Below are 20,917 nucleotides of genomic sequence, written 5' to 3'. Positions count from 1 at the left end.
TGTGTATAACCAACCATGTATGACCAAAAGAAGTTAAACAAGTAATTCAATCCTTATTTTGAGGGAAGTAATGCATGTAATCCAAATGAGCTACTTGCTGGGGCCATTTTTATATCTCTAATTCTGTTCTAACTGGTACCTTCAGTTGCTTTCAAATACTTCATTTTGTACTATAAAGTAGAATATTTCATCAAATTGAGCTTCCCATTCAAGTGTTAATCGTCACTGACAGGAGTTAGGTTTATTTTGATATGTCACACTAATTTTATTTTTAATTGCAGGTTGGAGGATATCCTTATCTCCACATCGTCATTTGCCTTATTCTCCGGAAGTTCAATATTCTTTAATGTTTATTACCTGCTTGCTCATGTTCATCTTCTCATCTTCTACCTTCTGAAATATTGTCTGACGATAAAGAAAGATCATTTTCTGACGAATCTCATCCATTTGCCCCATTGCTTTCATGATACACATGTGCCAAACCAGCATAGCTCATTATAATTATATTACGTGCTGCAAATTAAAATATACATACAGTGTCTTCATCTCACTATTCCTCTGAAAAAAAAAAGTTTTGAAATTTTTAGCCATTTTGGCCTGTTATATGCTGTCATGGTCGCCTAGAAACTGAAAATAATTATGCTAAGACTTCACTTCACCACACAAAAATTAATAAAACTAATCCAACTTGCTAATTAATCTCAAAATTAGCTAACTTGCTTCAGCATATGGCATTATTAAAAGAAGTTGTTTAGCATGTATGTTTATGACTAACAGTGTTTAGGGAAATTGGTAAGAGTTTCTAAATACATGGCCAGTTTGTTATTTAGACAGCAGGATTTTAATGGTTTGGAATTTGTATGTATATTTTGATTATTGATCCTATAAATACATATATAATATCGAATTATTTAATGGATCATTGATAAAATCATAATGAATTTAGTAGAAGCTAGAGTTGAGTAGAGATAGCAAAGTATTTAATAAATGAGGTTAAACAAGTTTAACAACCCAAATAAATAACCTTAAGCTTGAAAACATAATCTAGATGGATCCATCAATCTATCACTATTCAATCATCAAGAAAACTCCTAATTAACTAATCCCTAACCTAATACATTTCTAGCAGAATCATTACTGAGCATATTGGACTAACTTGGTAGTGTTAAGGTGCGAAGAGAATTACATCTGTGTCAATACTCTCCATGCAGACATATGTTTATATCTGGAGAAGCCTTGTGTTCCGATGACTGCAGTCCATGCCAACTTGCAGCATGAAGAGTAGGGTTATCCATGTTTCCGACTTCGGGTTGGACGGGCAATGTTAAGGTGGGTGTCTCACAGTCAACTTGGGGGTTTGCCTGTGAAATAGGCCTTGCGGCTGCGAGTGGACCGGCGGTTACGGGCAATGCTTGAGGAGGTGGTTGTGGTGTAGGCTTTGGTTTTGGGTCTTTGAAAGTGTTTGGAGTGAAGCTTCCAACCACCACCTGATAATGGAAAAGACTAATAAGTTAAGGTAGTGTTCATGGTGAAACCAAATTAAGCTTAACAAGGTAATTTGCAGTACTTGAATTGGACTAGCTGCAAGCAATGTTCCGGCGATCCCTCCACCAATAACACGACCATCAGGACCTGCAAGCGACACACTGATCCCGCCAGTTCGACTTCGAATGCCTCCGATTTCAGTGAGTGTGAAGGATCCAGACAGGGATAGAATCTCAAACCGGCCCTGCTTATGGTCATGGGCAAGATTAGATGAAGAAAAAATGAGAAATTTTCAATAAACAAGTGGGTGATCGACAGCCAGTATCATCAGAATCGTTCGATACTAATTGTCCAACATGTATGCCAAAAATGTTATTACTGAGTCGTTGGCTAAACTCTGCCTAACCATCAAACTGAATGATGTGCTCTCATTTTTGAACCAACGAGACCATCAACTCAAAGGTAACAATCCTTAATTCCTAAACATAGTTCATCGAGGATATTTTCTAACCAGAACACAATGCCAGATTATATGCAAAATGGTGAACATTTAATAGAAGAAGCAAACACAGAAAATGATTGAATGGTGTTCAGCTCAATCACCTCATAAGTCAAGGTGCCACCGGAAGAACCAGGCTGCCTTAAGGTGACATTGGAGATGGCTCCATTGGCAGATAGTATGCAGATAGATTGCGGTCCCTTTTGCGAGAAGGAAAGTATTCTTGCAGCAACATCCTTCATCAAATGCCCCATCAAATCATCCATATCCAAAAAGAAAATAAGGAAAACATTACAACAACAACAACAAAAGAAGAGAAAAAAAATCTAAGTTTTGTTCGAAATGTTTCACCTCCCCTGCAGAAATGGTGACTACATGGGGTGTAAAATTTCCACCAGCTGAGTGCGCGAACCACTCTCCTACGTAGAGATCAAGCAAATCAAAATTAAAAATTACTTTTGTAGTATATATTTTTCATGCAAATAGTTTAATTTGCATCAAGACTCAAAACAGTGAGATAAAGAAGGAAGAGATGGAGGTGCAGACTGTAACTGGAGTCATCATTACCAAGAGCAGCGAGGAGCTGGTTCTTGCCCGACCCTGGCGGCCGCCCTTTACTTTGTTTGCCGTCCGAGGAGAAAGGGGAGCCGGAGCTGGGTGACGTCAGCGCCAGAGCCATGCCGTCGGACCCGTACTTCCTCGGCCTCCCTCGCTTTTTCCCCCGGAAAAGGTCGCTGGCACCTGCCATCATTCCCGTGGCCAGGCCTGCTGCCTCCGGCGCCGCCGCCATACCATGAGCTCCTGCGATTGCTACCGAGGGAAATGCCGGTGGCGGCGACGGAGGCGGAGACGGAGAAGAAGTAGAAGATGCAGAGTACTGCTTCGCTTCCGTTCCTCCGACTATATCTCCGGCGATTCCACCAGGTGCAACTCCTTCCATGAATAAAAGAAATTAATCAACAAAAAGGTTGTTTTTTGTGAAGGCGAGAGCGTTCTTGCTTGCTTCCCTCCCCAGCTTTCAAATATTGAGCTTCCTCCGTTATGCTCTAAATATGAACTCCTGCCGTCTTGTTACTCGTCTCATCTCTCTCTCTCTCTCTCTCTCTCTCTCTCTCTCTCTCTCTCTTTCAAGTTAATGCGGTGAAAATAAGCTAACAGAGAAGGAAGACATTGAAGGATGGCAACTGGCAAAAGGTTGGGAAGCTCGTCTCTTATCTTTAATTCATCGACATAAGTCGAGCATGAAAACAATAAAAAGAAAACAAAAGAAGGAAGAAAGCAAAAGACAATTCCAGAATTAAAATATGAAAGAGGAAAAAGCAGTGAAACTAGGCATTTATTTGCAGAGTAGTAGCATTCTTTCATGCATGACGTTTCCATCAAGAGTCTTCTTTTTCTATATTGTAGCTTTTGAAAAGAAAATAAAATTGCAATTTTGAGACAGCAAAAGGAGCCTTCTTCACGTGGAAATGAAATTGTTTACTTTTATTCCAACTTGGTAGGGTAGTCTAATTAAGCCAAGTACCAAGAAAAGTGATATTGTCTATATGTTTTCCTTCCAGGGAGAGGTGAAAGGAGAGCAGAGAGTGTAAAAGAAACCCTCCAAAGATGTTTATTTGAATAAACAAAGGAGGAAGATGGAAAAAATTGGATTAAAAAGTATTCATAGTTTTATCCTAGCCTTTAGTTGTGATATTAGTCATGTGATCTAGTTTGAATATATAAATAAGCTAAAATGAATGAATTAATCCATTCATAAAAAGTATTGATATGACATAAAAGAATTCTCATCCTCTAAATCTCTTAGCCAGTCGCTTGCACCTTCACTGAGGTACGTACACCAACTTCAAATTGAACTATGGTTGATGTTCGACCTCTCTAACTCTTGTGGAGTTGTCATTGACAATCTCTAAAACGTCATCAATCACCTTGTTCGTCGCCTCTCTCAATTTCCTGCTCAAGACAATAACAAGGACTCTGAGCCCTTGTCAACAATCCCTGGTCATTTCTTTAAATGAAGCAGATGAAGGAATTTCTCCACTATTACACTGAGCCTGTGCCTGCCCAATGGTACGTGACCGGACAAGATTGGAGTTCCTTCCTCCTAGTTTTCTTTTTCAACCCAGGTAAACAAAGGTAAACCTTTCCTTATTCCAGGTAAACAAAGGGAATGATCTCGAACTTCATATTTTCCACTCATCTTCTATCATCGCCCAGATAAACAGGTCCTAAAATGCGACAGGGAGAGAGGAGAGAGCAGGAAAACAGACTGGTCCCGCACACTGCTTGGATGGGAATGCTTGAATACTTTAAAAAAATGGTATTACAGAGAGTAATCGTCTGTCTCTAAGTAGGAAGGGTTCACCTCCCAACACAGAGAGAGAGGCAATGCATGCACGCGGTGTAAGAGAAAGAATTTAGTATTAGATGGCACAAATTCAGAGAGAGAGAGGAGCAGTGGCAGGAGAAGAGAAACTGGGAGTAGAAAAGGAAATTACCGTGAGAGCTAGAGATAAAAGAAGAGATAAAAGAAGAGTTGTTCAATATCAATTTCCAAGCAGCATGAAACTTTCACGTTCATGGTCGTCGTCTCTTGCGACTGTATGTCTCTGACCCATCTGTCACAGAGTAGTATTTAGTATTATTCAGTATTCACCATCTGCATTTATCTCTGTAATACATTTTACCAACTTGCTTCCTAATATCCAAATCATTTTAACCAAAACAGCTTAACAACTAAAAAATATTTCAGTGGCACTTCACTTTCGTCTGACATGATTTTCTCGCATGATTTAGAGAGAAGAGTATTTTTGGCATATCACTGGGGCAAAATGCACCTTTAATAAATACAAAGTTATAAACAATTTGAGGCATACAAAGGCTCCTTTTCAGCTGTTGGATTCAGCTACAATTTTGATCTAAGTAATTAACAAAGAGCGATCATAAGTATTCATTCCTCTAATTATACTCATGCCATAAGGTTGAAACTAGTATCCATATATACCCAACTAAATGAATTGGATATCCGTAAGCATCTATTGGAATGTGACTTAATAGTATAGAGCATGCAAGAAAAAGGACAAACAAACTAAGAATTTCGCATCAAACTTATTAATTCTGAAATTCATCCCACAGTCTTCTAAATGTTTGCTAACTTTTCTCATAATAAAATGTCTACATGCGTATTAAAATTGTAAAGGGATCGCAAATATCTATTAATTCAAATGGACATCCTAATATATATGTGTTTACTGAATTGATGTGATATTTTATTTAAATTTAAGAAAATGTTTAAAAAATATATACTATAATTATTATTTTGATTGCTATATTTGACGGTGATACTGCTTCTCGTCACCCACCTTGGATTATTCCACCAGTTCAAACCTAACGACATAGAATATTAGATTTTTGACTAATCATTACGACTATTTTAGGTTTTCTCTTAAATAAATTACAAGCATTCCTATATGTTCGATTCGATGGCCACATGCATATATAATCCTGAGGCAGGCCAGGGTAGTAAAGCAATTGGACGTAATCTTTAAATATAAGCTGAGACGAAGAAAATAAGATTGTTAAATGGAAAGACATCTATTCAATTTGCCTAAGTACATCACATTTCAACAAGTGGAAAATAACTTTTTAGGATAACTAAAAATCCACATGGGTAATGAACTGTGAAGGTAGAGATTGGCATTAGTTAATGCATCAAGAAATGCCTGTTTGAAGAAAATTACTATTTTTTCCCCCATAAACAATATGATTCAAAAAGAAAATAGAATACCTTGTCCTCTTCCCCTTGTTTTTGAATGACTGCAGTTTCCAATAAAAAATCTTGGAAGAAGGGATACGATTCTACATTAATCAACAAATTCGACAATATTTAAGTGTTCAACTGCAGATTTATTGCATAAAACAAAAGGGGAGAAAGTGTTCGGACATTATTTTTTTATCAGCACACTTAAAAAGGAGAAAACAAAAACCTGAAACAAAGCTGCAGGTAATAATTAAAGTGTAAATACAATACAGCATCCAATGCTAAACTATATGGCAACTTTTAAAACATTAAATGGAAGTTATGAAGTAGGATTGGATATAGGAGAAAAGCTTGAAGATGGAGTCAAACCTCATCCACCAGTTCACCTAGGTTCCCTCCACTGTCCGATAAGTCCACATGTTGCTTTGCTCGCTCTCCAGCGTCTAAAATCTCCTGCAAAAGAAAAAGCTTCCATATACCACAATGCAACCCTTTTAAAGATGAATCTAGACTTAAAGTGCACAAAAGGCTGAGTGTCGACCATTTGTTTAGTTTAGTTGTGCCGATCTGATTTTTGTGATTTTTCCAACCTTCTTTTGGGAGAACACCAGGCAAATAGTCAGAAAATAAGGATAATGTAATAAAGAACTAATATTCACTAGATTCGTGAACTAAAAATTTAAAGTTGATGGAATTATGAGACTGCACAAATATAGCAGCTGTGATTAAGTTTCCACTCGGCATTTCACTTCTTTAATTCTAAATAAGTTGTCGACACAAAACTGAAAAAACTGAATTTAGCAACTTGATTTCTCATAGATAACTATTTGCCAAGGATCTATGGAGCTGAATGAGCCATACTGGAAATGGTGGGTACAAAAGACAATGGAATGGAGGGCAAATGAAACTGAAAGAGCTAACTCAAAGTCGTCAAAGAAGAAGGAGCAATTTTTATTCCGAAATAGGAATAAGGTGGACCATGATCAAATGTCTTACGAAGCAGGAGCAGGCTCATAGCGTCACCACTGACATCAAATACAGAAACAGTAGTACAATAGAATTTGCCTATGTGACCCTTCTGCTTCTTGAGACTAAATCCTACGTTGAGTCAATGTCTCACTGGCATATAATTCACAAACTGTACGTTGTTATTGGGCTCTCATGGTTCCTCTCCTTTGAAGGACTCGACTATACATTAAGTCAATGACTAAAATAGATAATTGCATCATCCAAACCACTGTGCTCAAGATGAAACGAATGGTCCCACATCAGAATTTTGGGGTAGATCTGCTCAAATTTATACACCCTTACTGTTCAAAACACTTTAAATATAATCAACAAAAAGCTCAGATTTTCCTGACTGTATACGATTTTACAACTAAATTACAGAAGGAAAATCCATCTAACTAAATACTGATATTAACTTATTTCAACATTGTTAATAGCACATTTGAAGTTTTCCAATTTCTTTCATAAAGGAAATATTTTTGCCTGACATATGTACTGATTTGAAGGAAACCTGAAGTTTTAAATTTGTGATAAATAAAAATATAAACTCAATCAGAATTCAGAAGCCAGAAGGTTATTTATTACCAGAGATAGAGCATGTAAGTTAGGTAACTATTGTTGATGCATATTTGATTTGGGTGGACATTATACCCTGAAACAGATTCAAAGAGAAAATTTGGTTTATCATTTTGTTTTGCTTTGCATACTAGGTAATCATCTGTTTCAGATGGTCTAACTTGAACTTGTATAAGCCGTTACAACCAAATTAACGTTATGTATATAAAGAGATTTATATGTAGAAAAACTGATATGTCAATTATCATATTCATTATTGTTATTACTTTTTAAGTTTCCTAATCAACAAAAATCTTAAACATCTGTGTTGATTTTTTTTTCACATTTCATTGATCAACAAATTAATAGGTTTGTTTTCAAAAATAATTAGTGAAAATTAATGAACATATTATTAGTCTCATGCTTCCAGTATAGCTAATGAACTAGATATATTTTCTATCAGTTCAATAATACACTTGTTCATAGTCCTGAGCAATTTGGGCAGAAAATACAAGGTAATCAAGGCCGAACCAATTCGATAAGGCTTTGGATGGAGTTTGATTGATATTATCATATATATTTTTGTTGGGAATCGGATTGCTTCAGTAATATTTCCCAACGGCAGTTATGTTTGGTCATTCATTTTGTAAAGATGAAATTGACAATTCTATTTGGCTATTCAATCTCGGACATTCTTAAAATTTAAATCAATCAAGTGTTTCTTGCACCAAACATTTTTTGTTAATGAACTTATCATCAGTTAAATTAATTTTAGATATCCTTCTCATTGCACAAAAATAGTCAAATATTAAATCATAGCTGAACGACTCTCTAAGCAGTAATATTAATAATGTTAGTTATTCTGATACAGATTAATTGCATGATATAGGTCATTTTTATAATGTTAAATCTTAACCTCACAGTCACAGATCCTCAGGGTTTGGTCCTCCCTACACAAACTGATCCTAATATAGTCTCTACCTTATAGCTCTCGTAAATACAGATTTTAGTTTCTTAGACAACTGAGCTACCTCTTTCATATCAAATTATTATAGAAACTAGAATCAAGCGTGTTTCTGTCCATTTCATAAAAGAATGAACGAGAAAGCTCGAAACTGCAAATTGTGCAAACGTCAAGCAATAGATAGTATCACATCAGCCATGTCACTTGTCGAGCAGCCCAACCTTCAGAATGCACACAAATGTAGGAGCATATTATCGTTCAGATAAGTTCACTCTGAACTTAACACAAACACTTTGAAGGCACTATCATCTTGGTGCGTTGCCAAGCGCTCCAACAAACAAGTAGCAACACAATTAGCTTCGTCAGATAGGACTCAATAGAAACTTTTAGAACGATTCCATCGCCAAGGGCAATGATAAGTTCGATATCTCAAAAATGTCAACAACGCTACTGGCTAGAATGGGGTATACGGTTCAGATATGACATAAACAACACAATGCTCTAGGGGAGATAGACGAAAGCGTACCGCCGTACCGTAGCAGAACAAGACAGCGTCCAAGCCGTCGGTGTAGGTCAATCGCTAGGCCTGCGGAGAACCGATGGTGGCGGAAGGATCGACGGCCGCCACCCTCTCCGCTTCGGGATCCTCATCGGCGGTGGGGAAAGACGAAAGTTACGGAGGAAGGCGAAGAGGAAACCGAGGGTCTGTTTAAACCGGCGTTGGCTTCAAAACGTTCGACCGGGAAATTAAAATGAGCCGGACCGGAGCAATTGCCAGCCTTTTTTTTTAAAAAAAAAAAAAAAAGCAAAAATCTGTTAATACCATAAAAGAAAATCCTTTATATATATATATATATATATATATATATATATATATATATATATATATATATATATATTAAAATGAGCCGGACCGGAGCAATTGCCAGCCTTTTTTAAAAAAAAAAAAGCAAAAATCTGTTAATACCATAAAAAAAGTCTTTTTTTTAAAAAAAAAATATATATATATATATATACGAAAGTCGAAACATGGGAAGGAATAAAGGTTCCATCAGTGGAGCCGTTGCCAGCCTAAAATTTCGACAAGGATTAGATGCATCAGAAGAATAAGACATCAAATCCAGCACGAATTAAACAGAAAATGACAAGATTGATGACTATTCGTTCATGTTCGTCGAAATTATTTTTTCAAAAATCATTAATCCGTTTTTCATAAAAGAATAAACTAGTCGATTAATCGATCATTGTTTTTTTTTTACTTGTTCTGAAAGCGCTTGCTAATTACGGTATTAAATATTAATCCCGATGTTTTCTGCCTACTTTTGTGGGCGTCTCTTGAGTGGGCGAGGAGGCTCGCCTCAATTAAGACGATGGGGCACCGCAGCGCAGCTGCCGGGCGGGCGCTGCTAATAATTACCTTCTACTGCAGCGGCGCCACCACCGCCACCTCGACGACGATATCTCCTCCTGCTCTTCTGCAATAGCCACAGAGGAAGTAAGCTTCCTCGTTGCTTCCTACTTGAGATCGAGCGAGCGAGCACCAAAAAGATTCCAACTTTGCACTTGTTTCCACATCTTGTGCAGTGTTTCTCTAATCTTTACCTGCTTCTACTGCAGATCTTTAGCTGCATTTATTGTTTCCACCGGAATTTTGTGATCGGCCGCTCGATTGACATTCTGTGAGTGTGCTCCGCCATCGGCGTCGAGGTCTTTCGCTATGAGGAAGGTAAAGTCGGAATCTTGGCTGGGCCGCATGGGGCTCGTGAAGAGGAAGGGCGGAGGCGAACCGGAGAGAGTAGATACCGTTGGCGTCCTGGCCTTCGAGGTGGCGCGTCTGATGTCGAAAGCCGTCCAGTTATGGCACGCCCTTGGCGATGACCGCCTAGTCCGGATGCGCGATGAGGCCCTTTGCCTCGAGGGCGTGCGCAAGCTCGTCGCCGACGATGATCGCTACCTCCTGGCGCTCGCGCGAGCGGAGATGGCGGACGCGCTCTGCGCCCTCGCCCGTTCCGTCGCCAGCCTCAGCCGCCGCTGCTCCGACCCGGCGCTGCAGCGGTTCGACGCCACGTTCGCGGATCTGGTCCGAACCGGGGCCGACCCCCATGGGTTCGAGTTCACTGGCCGCAAGATGGAGCGCAAGGTCAAGAAGATGGAGCAGTTCGTCGCCGCGGGCGCCGACCTCCACCACGAGCTCGAGGTGCTGGCGGAACTGGAGCAGGGTCTGCGGCGGATGCTCGCCAACCCCGATTCCGGTGGCCACCGCCAAGGGAGCGGCGGCGCGGTCGATTTCAAGCAAAAGGTGCTGTGGCAGCGGCAGCGGGTGAAGTACTTGCGCGAGGCCTCCATTTGGGTGCGGACCTACGATTACGTCGTCCGCCTTCTCGGCCGCTCTCTCTTCTCCATCGCTGGCAGGATGAGTCGAATCTTCGGACTACATAAAAATCCCCACTTTTCCGACTTCTCCACCTCCCGCCGGAAGCCAATCTTCCGCCTCTCCCGCAGCCACTCCGTCGCCGGGGTTATTCCTCATTCATCCGATAGCAATGCACACCATCTGTTCGACTCAGGGCCGCTGGTTTCCCCACGGCAAGAAAGCAGATCTGGGCCTATAGAACCCAATAGGGCCGGGTTGCCTCCTCCGGTTCGGAAGCGCCACAGTCCCCGCACAAAGTGGCCGGTAGCCGGCAGCCCCTTTGGAGGGTGCATGATTGGTGGCAACCAGCCGGTGGTTCTGCAGAGCTGCATACCTCTAGAGCCTGGCTTTCGCAAGTCCAATGCTGCCGATGGCGCAAGCCCGAAGGCCAACCTTAAGCAAGTGTTTGAGACAGAACCAACCTCCCATTTGGCGAATGCTGCGGCGATGACCCTCGGAGCGGCCGCGCTTGCTCTGCATTATGCTAACGTCATCATTGTGATCGAGAAGCTGGCGGCCTCCCCCAATTTGATCGGCCCGGACGCGAGAGATGACCTCTACAGCATGCTAACCACCAGCATCAAGGCATCGCTGCGCGGCAGGCTGAAATCGTACGCCACCAATTTGGCTTCCTCTGTCTACGACCCTGTTCTTGCTGCAGAGTGGAGTGCTGCAGTGGCGAGGATACTGGAATGGCTAGCTCCATTGGCTCACAACATGATCCGGTGGCAGTCCGATCGGAGCTTCGAGCAGCAGCAGAGTGCCGTTTCGAGCTCAAACGTTCTGCTGCTGCAGACGCTGTATTTCGCAGATCAAAAGAAGACCGAAGACGCCATTACTGAGCTACTTGTTGGCTTGAACTATCTGTGGAGATACGGAAGAGAGCTAGATGCAAAAGCCATGTTGGAGTGCGTTGGCAGTGGAGACTTGGACGACTGTTTGCGAATGCAGGTGGAAGTGAATGCCATTGCCATTGCCATGCCTGCAATGTAGGATCAGCGTATTGGTGATCACCGGAAGAATCACAAAATGTTGGCGATCATCAAACATAATCTGAGGTAAACTATTACACACTTTGTGATGCTCAGACAGTCTCGTATTGAAATGTTAACCTGCGGTATTGATGTATAGAGTCAAACGAGTACGCTGCCTGTTTAATTTTTAAACCATTGTTTAATATTACAAGACTGTTCTATGATAAAAGCTAGCAACACGCTGACTTCTGCCAGCCCTACTCTTCTCGACATTTGAGCCAGTCGACACTTTAGACTTAGTTACGCAGTTAGACTTCGCAGCTGTTAGATCCACAACGCCATTAAAGTTGGAACGTGTGATGCATTTAACCAGTTCACACATTCTGGTTGTTTGTCTGCTGTAGTTATTAGATCTACAATACTAATGTCTTCAATGCTTACGATTTAACGAGTACTCTTGGATGTTGACAGCTGAGCGTTCTTTATATATTGTTAAAGGGCGATGAGATCCCTCCTATTTAAATGAGATTTTGAGAGATTGAAAATAATAGAAATGAATGAGATGGCCTTACTATCCGATCCTGTCCCTGCGTTATTGATTTTCTTTTATAGTTCTCTTCATTATGATATTAATATCCAGCTAACGTTCGTCATTAATTATATTTATTGTCTATCGCTTACCTCGCCCTTTTTCCTTGAGCACTAATGGATAATCAATCATTCGGCTCTGAGCCTAAATCTCCAAGAATTGGACTTCGAAGCCGAGCACTTTTTGTGACTCCCAATCTATTTCCAAGCACTATATTCTAAGTATTGGATTTTGGAATACCTTCTGACTCTGAATTCGATTATTGAGTACTCTTTGATTCTGGCTTTGATTTTCGAACACTCTCTTGTTCATATATCGCGCCTATTCTTCCTTTTCTAAGTATCAGTATACTTTCTTTCAGTTCACGAAGACTTAACCCTATTTCACAGTTGTACGTATTTACTTTGCGCATGATTTTGCAAGAAAGGTTGAGATGTGAACATCCCATGAGTTGAGAAATTGAGACTGCACAAACAGAATAACTGAACTGGCTGATACAGATACATTCTGCTGCGTTGAGAAGATCCAAAAAGGATTGTCTGATGAAAGAAAGATTTTCATCTAAAAATTGCAATCACAGCAGATCACTTCAAATTCATTCACGCAGTAACTCATGTTACCTTATTTCTTTTGGCAAATCTTACGTACATGGAAGACTATAATTAGCTGTAGTAGAAAAAAGGCTTTAAAGGTATCGAAAGAACAGCCATGAATCAGGCTCATCTTCTAGAAAATGTATACCTTCTAGCAAAGATGGTGCAAGTATTAGTGAGAACTCAAAGCTCAGGTGATTGATTAGATCACCAGTGCACATATACATATGCATTTTGCTGCCTCAAAACCCTTAATTTGAATTCTTTAATTACTAACGAAGACCAGAACGATGACTTGGTTTGTGGCTTGTTCAAAATTAGAGAATCGTGACTGGGGGAGAACGGTGGTCAAGGGTTCGCCCCGCGGAAGACGATGACCAATGAATTCCACACAATCATCTCTCCAATCCATATATCTAATTCGCTATCCACCAACCACTATTTTCAAACAGATAAGACAGACCATTAAAGAACAACATGGATTCATGTAGCAGTTGCGTCTTTATTCCATCGTCGACGTATGGTAATAACAATTCGACGATAAGTTACACGATTACGGTGTGTGTTTGGTATCGCGTCCTTTTCTCTCCAGAAGACAAAAGAAATCGACGTGCCAAAAAGAGACAAAGTAATTTTTCCTTGGCTTGATCTGTACGTCGCTACTTCTGGCCGGCGTTGACGTCGTTGCCGCCGTCGCCGGCGGCCTGATGATTGCCGCCGATGATGGACCTGACTGCGGCCGTCAGCGCAGCGGTGAAGGTAGGATCCTTAGTTATCGCAGCCGTGGCCGCCGTCACCGTCTCCGGCGACACCTGCAGCCCCGAGAACGTCGACTGGTTGTTGTAGCACTGCATCTGGCCGCTGAAGACTGATGCGAAGGTGGCTGGGGCGGCGCTGGGGAAGGCCATGGCCGGCGGCCGTAACTGGCACTGCAGAAGAGGATTAGCACTTGGTAGATGAGTGAGGTCCAACGTGACGGTGGGGAAAGGCGCGGAGGCCGATATGGTGGCCATGTTTGATGAACAGGGAAGGAGAGTTCTGGCGAGCATCATTCCGTCGGCGCTGGACGTCGAACCGGAGAGGAGCATGGAGGCGGCGGCGGAGGTGGTGGACGCCATGGCCATCGCCGGCGGCGGCAGAGGATGGTTGTGAGTGCCTTCGTAGGTTGTTATCAACACGGAACGATCATCCGCACACCTTTGCACCTAAATCATTAACAATTCACCGAATCAAACAAATAAATTACCTCCATCATGAGCTAGCTAGAACAATTAAACCAATCAATTAAACAGTCATAATTACTTGTTTGCGAACAGGACAACCGGCAGCCATGGTGCACCGGTAGTAAGCTCGAGGGCATGGGTTTCCCTTCGCCATCTTCTGCCCATACTTCCTCCATTGGCACCCATCAGTGATCTACGAGCAATATAATAGATCACAATTAATTGAGCATTTATCGTAGGCTGGTTAAAACATATAAAAATGAATCATGAATCTACCATGGGAGCTTCGGACCGAGCTCGGACAGAAACACGAGTCTTCCTCAATGTGGCTTCTTGTGCCTGCTGATCACTATACGACGAGGCTTTGTTGGGATCCAAACCCACCGATCCTACTTCCGGTGGCGAGAAGGACCGATCAGGGCTCGCCGTCGATGAACTCGACCGCGAATTAACCGGAGCCAGATCCATGAACTGCCTGGGGACGAGCTCTCCTCCACCATCATTAATCGTCTTTTCTTTCATAGCCTGGATCAATTAATTTCATCAGTCAGATAAAGTTATCGATCTAATTAATTCATTCGAGTTTCTTCATGGATGTTTACCTCTTGCGGCGGTGAGTAATTATTGCTTCGTTGTTGCATGAGCGCGGCGAGATGCAGCTGAAGGGCTTTGTAATCGTTGCTCACTTGGCTCAGAATTCCTCTCAGCTTCTCGTTCTCTTCGTTCATGCGTGCAAGCTCCGCTTGGATGGCCGACAGCTGGAAATCATCATGCATACACATACTCATGAAAATAAAGTTCTTGATTAATTAGATACATAATTCGAATCTATAAGAAGACAATTACTAACCTCGTTACGATCTTCTTTAGACAAGCCATCATCAACCATTGAAGCATCACTGGATCCCGTGTTGCCAAGGTGCAAATCAGTCTAATTGGTAACGATAAAAGAGTAAATAGATCCGGTGATCAGGAGTACGTACGTAGTTTAATGAAGAAAGAAAGAACAAACTAAACGATTGATGTATAACCTGAATGGTAAGGTCTTCCTTCTTAACCTTGAGTGGATGATCCACACTTGCCGTAGTGGTCGTCGTCTTCTTCTCGTTCGCGAAGAAATCCATCTCGCTTCCGGAGGCCAGCAACGTCGACGTCTGTTTGCGGTTGAGAACTCCACGGCCGCGGCCGGCGCCGGCGGTTAAAGAAGAGGCGAGGAAAAGCGGAGCAGAGGTGTCCAAGGTGAGCACTGCCTGGCCTCCTCCGCTTGTGTCCATGTAACAACGGGGCGGTCGTCGCGGGTCGACTCGCTGGAATTAGACCAGTCAACGATCGCCGGAGCCGGGTGTTGATTGAAGTTGAAAGAGGAGGACTCGAGAGGGGCTTGGAGAAGTGTCCAAGTCTTCGAACGGGAGATGGAGATGGCATTAAATAGAGGAGTGAGGAACGAGACGTTCGTGAGACGTTTGCTCGCTTCTGTACCTGTTTTCCCATTGGAAGCTCAGGTCGCCGTAGACATTGGTGACAGGAAAATCGAAATCTATTTATGAGGTAGATTCCGCGATGGTTCGGGAATCCAAGCTCGATCCGACCGGTTCCGTTCGGGTTGGCAGATTCCACGTGAGAACGATCGCACTCATTAGGTACCGTAAAGATCTAGTCAACTCTCGGAACAGAGTCCGTCCACTGCGCGGTTCAGGGAACACCAAACTCCTCGTCCTCGTAATTCCGGAGCCCACCATACCGCTGGCTAAAAACGCGTCTATGACGCACGCTGACATCAGTTCTCCAATCGATTGTGCGGGCGATGGATTGGCGAAGACAGGAAAAGGGCATTGAACCGGTTCTGGTTGCCCAATGGGAACGGGGGTGGTTCTACAAGTTTGACCCTGTTTATTATGCGTGGTCACGTCGCGATGGGTCGTGGCGCGACCAGCGACAGCTGCGGCGGAAACGTGAACATAATTTAACCATTTATTTTAAATTTTGTTTATTTGCTTATTTTAATTTTATTTTTCTAATTATTCGATTCGAGAGTTGGAGGAAATTAAAAAGGCGATCATGGAATATTATTTTCTTAAAAACATATTAAATTTTATTATATATTTCCATAATAATACACTACGATTATTTTAAGAGATAATAAATATGGCATGAAATATTTATTCCAAATTTAATTTAATTTTTTTAAAAAAATATCTTGCAGCATGTTGGACTGTTAAGTTCCAAGAGAAATTAGGATACTTTATTTAATGATAAATCAAATTATGACGATCTAAACAAATAAAACAGCTGTGTTTAAAAATAAAATAAAATAATTTATTTATTTTCTCCTTCCAAATATAATGTCTCTTCCATCGATCGTTTTTGTTGACCGAAGAAGGACACTCATTTACTCCAAGCGGCCCAAAGTCAACGGTGAAAGATCATGAAGGTTGAATTTAAGATCATATTCCAGTTCATTTTCTGATGCCTTTCTTCCAAATTAAATTAAAGAAAATTAGTAATTCCAATTCCTCTTAAATGAATTCCAGCTGCTCCACCATTGGCGGATCTGGTCAACGGGCAGTCGCTCCTATTTAAAATAATAGATTGGAAATCAATTAATTTTTATTTATCTTATTAATTGCTGTTAAAATGCTAATTAATGTTGAAATTAAACACGAATAATAACATTAATTGGAGAGGATTTAGAAGTCAAGAGTAGCGTGTAGGATGCATCTGCATGCACGTGGTTTTTCTAGATGATTGTTGGGAATTAATTCACATTAATTTCTTAATTAATCAACGCAGATTCTCGGAAGAGTTGTGCTCACAATAAAATAAAATAAAATAAATAAATAAATAATATATATGGAGCTTATTGTTTAGATTGGAGAAGAAGAATATGACTTGAATTGGACCACTAGATGCTGGTCCAAGGCTAGCTATGGTGTGCCCCAATAGGTTGGCGTCTTAGGGTCAATTTTCAACGGATGTAAAATATCTCGCTAAATATCTAACCTCTCCCATGCCAAAGGGTCATTGTATTTGGGCAAAAGTCCTCGGTAATTTACCTCCTTTCAGATTGTGTGAAATAAATTATCATCAAACTTTTGTGTTGCTTGTTGGTAAAGGATTAAATTTATAAGGTGTTATTAAAGCTTTTAGATTTGAAATTAGATTTGCTTAATTGGGATTTAATGTGATAACAGGCTTTAATAATTAGCAATTTACACTCGTGGTTATGTTTTTCCTTGCGATGATGCACTCCATCTACCTTCATTAATTGTTCTCTTCCAAAGGTGGGGAATGCATTTATTTCATCGTTTGACTTAAAGTTTAGGTCCTTTTATGTCTCTCTATTTATTCATAGACTAATGGCTATTGTTTGGAGTCGTATAGTAGATTTGGACTAAGCAAGTGGTCTCCACTCTAACTTTTTTTTTTTTATGTCTATATTTCTCGTGTATATATAATATATTAAGATTTTTGTCGTCCAACGCAATCTATAATTCTTCTTTTGTTTTATTTGTATTTCTTGCTTCATAATAATAGTAATAATTTATATTGCGTTGTCGCATCATAACAGGATGTGGAATTAGTTTAATTTATTTTTTTGTTAATAAAAACAATTTGTATGATGGAAATTAGCACACACTAATTTTGTTATTAATTTATATAATTTATTTACTGTGATGATCAACTTTAAAGGTAACTTAAAAATAAAATAATAATAATAATAATAATAAAAGAAATTATAAGTGCCTTGTGAAAAATTAATTAAGAAAGAGATAATTGGTTGGTTAGTAACACTAACAAGGTTTGGTGGTTTATGTAAAAAGTCAAGACAATATCCTCTCCGTAATGTTTTTCAAATTTATCTTTTCATAGGTCGCGAGATCGACCATATAAGACGGTTAAAGTGATGAACTCCACCTTATTACTGCAGTGGTGGTTTAGGTAAGACATTGATTTGGCCAGGCCATTAGCATGTCACAGGAGGGCTAAAGTCAAGTATTGTCATCAGAGTTTTAAATAAATAAAAAGGCTTATATAGTTGCTCATTGACACGTCAGCATTCAGGAAAATTAGGGTGTAAAAGTGAATTATCCTCCTCCAGCACCCTCCTAAACTAAACCAGACAAGCCAAATCGAGCAAAATCTAAACCAGACAAGTCAAAACATGCAAAAATAACTTTCTGTCTATGCAGCAAAATTCATATGCAAAAGATCAACTGCATCAAAATGAAAAACTCACGTTCACAGTTGAAAGAAGAAATCTGATGTTCAAACATTAACCAAGTCTCATAAATAGAACCTGAGGACTGCCCTCAGTTTCTTTCAGGAAAAACATTAATTCACAACGGTGTGCTCAGTGCATGAGGTCAATATACACTTGAAAACAATTGTCGAATTTACCAGAACACATGAAAGTTGCAGGCATTCAGAAGCAGAGATAGAATTGTCAGGACAGCCTGCGAAAATAAGAATAGTACCACTAAAGACTTGCAGCTGTTCAAAGTGAAAGTACTACAAAATGAAAAAGCAATCTAATAAAGAATTGTTCTTATAATATGTTTAAATAGGCATGCCCGTCTGATTCCATGTATTAAGAAACACATAAACAAGACGATACTGTAAATACTTCCTGAGCACAAGAATTTGCTTTGAGATGTTTATCTGATTATGACAAATGCCATAGTTATTTTATATGATCTCTATCTATTGAAGTCCCCATTTTCATCGTCATATGTGACTCAAGATAGATTAACAACAAATCACAGAACTTCACAAACTTAAACTAGAATTGCTAAAAAATAATAATTTTTCTGTAAAAAAAATATCTCAGCAAAGAAGGAATTAGGTTTACCATCCCAAGACTTGGAATTTGGTTATTTCACATGGAATAAAACAACTGACTTCAAATTACAGAAGAATTTGAAAAAATAGCCTACAAAAACTTCTAATATGATGTGAGGTGAAAAAGGAAAATTTAGAAACATTTGAAAAACACAAATAACTATTATAATTCCAGATTCATAGCGTAACATACTTACAGCAATTGAACACGCAATTAATCCAGGTTTCTCCCTATGGTCTTGAGCAACAAATAGCAAGATGAACGCTCCAACATACCATGGAATTGAAGCAAAGAAAAATCCTGCCACAAACCTTTTAACAAAAAAGTAGGGTGTCAATCATAATAAACAAAGATTAAATAATAAATGCAGTAAAGATAGAAAAAGAAGCCAAAAAATCAAAAAGAGATTCCACAATTCCCTCCCAAGTAATCTCATAATTCTTAATCAAAATTATCTTATTATATTCTTTATGTGTCTCCATTTTGGCTCTTTGTTAAGGAGGCAAGAAATGTAATTTCAAAATTTTCAAAGTCGAAATATTTAATACAACCTAAGAAGCAGAGCGGAGCAAACCCCACATCAACATGCACATCAACGGACTCCTCGAATACCCATATGGGACTAACATGGCTTCCCATACAAACTTATATAAAGGTGGTTTATGAGTTTATACAAAGCTAAGCTCATCTGCAAACTTCCAAATACAATTAAAAGTAATGTGCCCGATCATGAACAAAGAAAAGTTCAGTCTTTCAGTAAATAGAGATTCGTTCTACATTTTGTTTAAAATGAAAATTTTGACGGGGCAACAGTGCATGTAGAGCATCCGGAAATTCAAGTTACATAAATTATCATAACCGCACATAATTTGCATACATGTATAACAACTTATCAATCATCTAATCTTCAATATTGTGCTAAGATCCAGCCTCAATGGAAGAATGCAAAAACTAGACTATTGGCGGCAGAAGGGCCAAGCTATAATTTGGACCAGGCAATGATATATTATCCTGTAATACGATAGAAGTTAAGCACTAATAAATTATAATTTCGTCTTTCTCTGTCTTCTCTGTTTTTGGCACTCCGATCATGAAAAAGACATCCATTCGACCCCCATAATGCATCAAAGACAACAAAATATTAAAGAAGGAAAGAGAAAACGACTTACAAGGCCCAGCCGACGCCAATGCCGCAGAAGGGGAGAGGGGGCACCCTCGCGTTCATGGGGATCCCATCCACTACGTTAGGGAGCGGCTGAAATTGGTACCCAACTGAAACAGAAATTACGAAACAAAAGTGAAAGAGGGCAAAATTGAGAATTAGGGTTGGTTGTCACGGATGTACGAAAGATCGAAGATTTAAGCACACGGAAAGCAAACAAACAGGCGATTTCGAATGATCTCATCTGCCAACCTGGAATGGCGTGGTAGCCTCCGGCTGGTTGAAGAGTCGATTGGTACTGCAGCGGTGCTTTCGGGGGGTAGTGAAGAAGAGGAGCCGACGGCAGCGGCGCCTGCTGAGGGCTAGGAAGAGGAGGAGCCGTCGGCAGCGGTGATGAATGAGGTATAAAGGTGCCGTAGGGAGTGGAAGGAAGATGGCCGGCGGGGACCTTGTCGCTGCTGCACGCTGCCATCGACGTCACGGTGGAGTTGGCCACGATGCCCTTGGAGTCCAATTGAAAACAGAAGCCGGCGACTTCCCCTGGAAGAAATTAGATCACATATACGGGCCAAGACACCAGACAAGCAACTACGGCCTTCTATTGGCTCTGATCTCTCGGAATGTGAAATAAAAGCGGGGCCCTCTTCCAAACCCAATGGAAAAGGAATTTGCCAGTTGTCTCCAATAACTGCGATCGATCACAATTTGCTTCACGCATCCACCTCGACTGTGGCTGGCGAACTATGTGGGCCCGATGTAGTTAATCCTTGTTTTTAAAAAAGGAGTGGGAATAAGAAAATCAAACAAATTAAGGATAATTGGGCTTTCACAGGCCCGTCGGGTAAAGATACC

General features: G+C 40.4%; 3 protein-coding genes, 1 long non-coding RNA gene and 1 pseudogene across 4 annotated transcripts; 1 reads left to right on the top strand and 4 right to left on the bottom strand.

Annotated features, from left to right (window-relative positions):
* Window positions 1-1,071: 1,071 nt before the first annotated feature.
* On the bottom strand, window positions 1,072-2,924 carry LOC141829751 (AT-hook motif nuclear-localized protein 1-like). Its single transcript, XM_074717268.1, has 5 exons — window positions 2,552-2,924; window positions 2,336-2,403; window positions 2,089-2,220; window positions 1,568-1,729; window positions 1,072-1,487 (listed from the first exon to the last, which is right to left on the bottom strand). Exons 1-5 carry the CDS (start codon window positions 2,922-2,924, stop codon window positions 1,194-1,196), a joined length of 1,029 nt encoding a protein of 342 aa, XP_074573369.1. The 3' UTR covers window positions 1,072-1,193.
* A 2,861-nt stretch (window positions 2,925-5,785) lies between these two features.
* On the bottom strand, window positions 5,786-8,904 carry LOC141828966 (uncharacterized). The gene is made up of 3 exons (XR_012601862.1): window positions 8,798-8,904; window positions 6,114-6,197; window positions 5,786-5,842 (listed from the first exon to the last, which is right to left on the bottom strand). It is a non-coding gene; the product is annotated as an uncharacterized LOC141828966 (long non-coding RNA).
* A 699-nt stretch (window positions 8,905-9,603) lies between these two features.
* Window positions 9,604-12,161, top strand: LOC141829548 (protein PSK SIMULATOR 1-like). Its single transcript, XM_074717051.1, has 2 exons — window positions 9,604-9,766; window positions 9,889-12,161. The coding sequence occupies exon 2, from the start codon at window positions 9,989-9,991 to the stop codon at window positions 11,675-11,677; it is 1,689 nt and encodes a 562-aa protein (XP_074573152.1). The 5' UTR covers window positions 9,604-9,766; window positions 9,889-9,988; the 3' UTR covers window positions 11,678-12,161.
* Window positions 12,162-13,281: 1,120 nt separating this feature from the next.
* Window positions 13,282-15,554, bottom strand: LOC141829676 (WRKY transcription factor 6-like; annotated as a pseudogene).
* Window positions 15,555-18,278: 2,724 nt separating this feature from the next.
* Window positions 18,279-20,593, bottom strand: LOC141830118 (uncharacterized). The gene is made up of 4 exons (XM_074717606.1): window positions 20,318-20,593; window positions 20,073-20,175; window positions 19,100-19,214; window positions 18,279-18,517 (listed from the first exon to the last, which is right to left on the bottom strand). The coding sequence occupies exons 1-4, from the start codon at window positions 20,535-20,537 to the stop codon at window positions 18,458-18,460; spliced, it is 498 nt and encodes a 165-aa protein (XP_074573707.1). The 5' UTR covers window positions 20,538-20,593; the 3' UTR covers window positions 18,279-18,457.
* Between the last annotated feature and the right edge of the window lie 324 nt (window positions 20,594-20,917).

The sequence above is a fragment of the Curcuma longa genome, chromosome 5 (assembly GCF_044706935.1).
Source record: "Curcuma longa cultivar G26 ecotype Majalengka, Jawa Barat chromosome 5, ITB_CL_G26_1.1, whole genome shotgun sequence".
NCBI lineage: Eukaryota > Viridiplantae > Streptophyta > Magnoliopsida > Zingiberales > Zingiberaceae > Curcuma > Curcuma longa.
Note: the sequence above shows the minus strand (reverse complement) of the source record. Positions and strands in the feature narration are given on the sequence as shown.

Bases quoted from the DNA above. Each gene is read 5' to 3' on its own strand.
- LOC141829751 (XM_074717268.1), bottom strand. From the start codon at position 2,924: ATGGAAGGAGTTGCACCTGGTGGAATCGCCGGAGATATAGTCGGAGGA. The intron at 2,221-2,335 runs GTGAAACATTTC...CATTTGATGAAG, and splicing joins TCACCATTTCTGCAGGGGAG to GATGTTGCTGCAAGAATACT. The intron at 1,730-2,088 runs GTGATTGAGCTG...GACCATAAGCAG, and splicing joins GTGGCACCTTGACTTATGAG to GGCCGGTTTGAGATTCTATC.
- LOC141829548 (XM_074717051.1), top strand. From the start codon at position 9,989: ATGAGGAAGGTAAAGTCGGAATCTTGGCTGGGCCGCATGGGGCTCGTG.
- LOC141830118 (XM_074717606.1), bottom strand. From the start codon at position 20,537: ATGGCAGCGTGCAGCAGCGACAAGGTCCCCGCCGGCCATCTTCCTTCC. The intron at 20,176-20,317 runs GTTGGCAGATGA...TTTCTGTTTCAG, and splicing joins AGGCTACCACGCCATTCCAG to TTGGGTACCAATTTCAGCCG. The intron at 19,215-20,072 runs GTAAGTCGTTTT...TTTTGTTAAAAG, and splicing joins ATTGGCGTCGGCTGGGCCTT to GTTTGTGGCAGGATTTTTCT.